We start from the raw sequence: 2,740 nt of genomic DNA, 5'->3' as shown, positions 1-2,740 counted from the left end.
ATGAAATTGTGCAAATTTTATAAACATTTAATTTTTTAGTACATTACCTATAATTACTATATATTGTGTTTTTGCATGGGTAAGTTTAAGAATTGGGTTCAATAACCTTTATTCCAGTTCCCCTCCTGTAAATGCAACTGCTGGAAGCCAGCAGGGAGCGAGGCCAGTACCGATTCCTGGTGGACATACAACCATCCAGCCTTCAGACATTCAGAAATCACAACAGAATTTAGTAGAACCTGGAAATGCCAAGTCCTGGGGATCCATTGTCAACAAAGATGGAAAGAAAGGTAGGACAATATATTGATAAGTCAGTTCATTACGTGTATAAGCATCAGGAAAAAGAATTTTACTTGTGAATTTTTTCTATAAGTGACAATAAAAGTATCTTGTATCTTGTATAATAGTGCATTCCACATACATATGCACTTCACAAAAATCTAAATTCAGGAATCATCCTAAAGCTCAAAATCATTGTAGCATTATAATTTAATCAATAAATCATCAAATATGGTAACGCAAAATGACAATAGCAATTATAACATACTGTAAGTTAGTATAAAGCTGAAATACAGCTATAATTATGGAGTAAAATGTATGTAGGTATCTTTGAGGTTTTTTTTTTTTTGGGTGGAATGGAAGGGGTCTGGGCTTGCCTTAAGTAAGAAATAGGAGGAAACTGATGCATACTTTAATTTAAAATGTTTTCACATGTAAAATATTTATCACATGAAAATGCTTTCATTTTTCAAATTTGTGGAATTTCTACATCCAAGAGTGTTCAAGATCTAGGTTTTCTTGTAGTTGAATTCAAAAAGAGAATAATGATCACCATTTTTGTGTTGGTCTTGTGTAGTTGGTGTCCGAGGCTACAAACCTCAAGATTTTCAAGAGGAGTTCCCAAGTCTTGGATCAAAGGAGTTAAATGCTCAGCAACAAAAAACAGAGCAACAGCAGCAGAAACCTTCTTCTACCAGCACAGAACAGCCGTATGGGCCAGGCCCAAGCCTACGGCCTCAGAGTAAGCATACCCAACATATATTACTAGTTTATTACTTTGGTCACAATCAATTGATATCTACTCCAAGTAATTTATTTATATACCCTTCAATCTATTTATTTTCATCATTTAATAGACTGTTACTATAATAGTGATATAAACTTAAGTGAACAGTATCAATTACAAATTCTAAACTCTATAAATTTAATTTTAAAGATGTAGGGAGTTGGAAGGAAGGAGGTGGTTCTCTGAACAAGTCAAGTAGTGCCAATGATGGGGAATCCAAGAATAGTGATGCTCAGGAAAAGGAGCCATCATCAATGTCAGTCAGGCAGATGTCTATCAATGGCGGAGCCCCACTCTCGCAAGTGCCTCATGTGGCAGGAACCCCACAACTCCGTCCTAGAGGAATGATTCCACCATACGTGAGTATATGTAGTATTTGTATAAGAAGTTTCATTCATTAGAGCATAGCTTTAAGGCTTTTGTGAGTTTGAGTTGGATGCTTGGCCAGGAGTATAATAGATAGATGTTTCTGGAATGCCCCAACCCTAACTACATTCTGGATTCCCTCTGAAAATAGAAAATGCAACCTGAATGAAGCTTTTTTTTTCTTATTTCTATGATAGGCATATGGTGCACGATTCCAAAATAGTGGTCCCGGAGCCAATTATCCTGGAAATTTCCATACTATGCAGCCACAGCCAGCTTCTACTTTTAACCATTATCCTGACAAAAGGTATGTAGTTTTGCTAGTTAACATCTCTTCTTTAGTTTGCAGATTGTGTCTAACTGACACATGTAAACATTTTTCTCCTAAAATGGTTTTCCCAAGATCAGACCAACAATTATCATAGGTAGTTCTTACTTGAAAACATTTAACTGCCAGAAGCCAGGTTTTTTGGCCATGTGTGTTTGAGAATGATGCTTTATTAGAAGTTTGTCTATGAGTCATTGGGAAATTACCTCTCTGTGTGTTACATCATACTGTGTCATCATGTTCACTTCCTGGTGGTTTTCCCCCAGTTTAAATCATTCTTTGCTGTTCATGATAGTCATTTATTGACAAAGACAACAGTTCTTTTTAGAACTATGTACTCAAGCATTTAAAACACTGATTGTTACCAGAACTTGTTTTAAAAGGTAGTTTTAAAAACTATTTAATGTGGTGCCAGTGAGATACTCTTCTTGCTCTTTTGAAGAATTGAGATTGTTAAATGAAATAATATGACTGCTATGTTAGGTGAAGCTGTTTGGTGATTTGAATGATCTAGCATTCATGAATATAATACAAGAAATAAAAATGATATGTATATAGCAATAAAAAAATCTCAGTTTGGTCAGAAAAGTATATCATACCAGGGGTCAAAGATATGGAATAACATTCCACAAGCACTAAGGTCTCTGAACTCATTAAGCAATTTTAAAAAAACTTTTTAAGCAACAATTATTGAATAAGTACTGATTGTCATCATTTGTGTATGTATGTGTATATGTATATATATATGTATGTATATATATTATAATCACCAATCCGCTACTTAATTAACTTTATCGATTTATTGATTCACTTAATTGAAATATTTCTATAACATTCGTGTTTATTATTATTATTACTTTATTATTTTTTTTTTATTATTATTGATGTATTGTTATTGTTGTTGTTATCATTATTATTATTATTATTATTATTACAGTATTATTATTATTATTATTGTTATTCTTATTATTATTTGGGCT

At 33.1% G+C, this 2,740-nt stretch overlaps 1 protein-coding gene across 1 annotated transcript; it reads left to right on the top strand.

The window, feature by feature from the left end:
- Positions 1 to 90: 90 nt before the first annotated feature.
- Positions 91 to 1,739, top strand: LOC117114972 (protein PRRC2B-like; the record flags this gene model as incomplete). The annotated part of the gene is given in 4 exon segments (XM_033258601.1): positions 91 to 290; positions 857 to 1,021; positions 1,217 to 1,425; positions 1,630 to 1,739. Coding segments are annotated over 4 exon segments (684 nt in total), but the record flags the coding sequence as incomplete, so codon positions are not given.
- Between the last annotated feature and the right edge of the window lie 1,001 nt (positions 1,740 to 2,740).

The sequence above is a fragment of the Anneissia japonica genome, unplaced genomic scaffold (assembly GCF_011630105.1).
Source record: "Anneissia japonica isolate Jap-2015-1 unplaced genomic scaffold, ASM1163010v1 scaffold55627_len2740_cov147, whole genome shotgun sequence".
NCBI classification, from domain to species: Eukaryota; Metazoa; Echinodermata; class Crinoidea; order Comatulida; family Comatulidae; genus Anneissia; species Anneissia japonica.
Note: the sequence above shows the minus strand (reverse complement) of the source record. Positions and strands in the feature narration are given on the sequence as shown.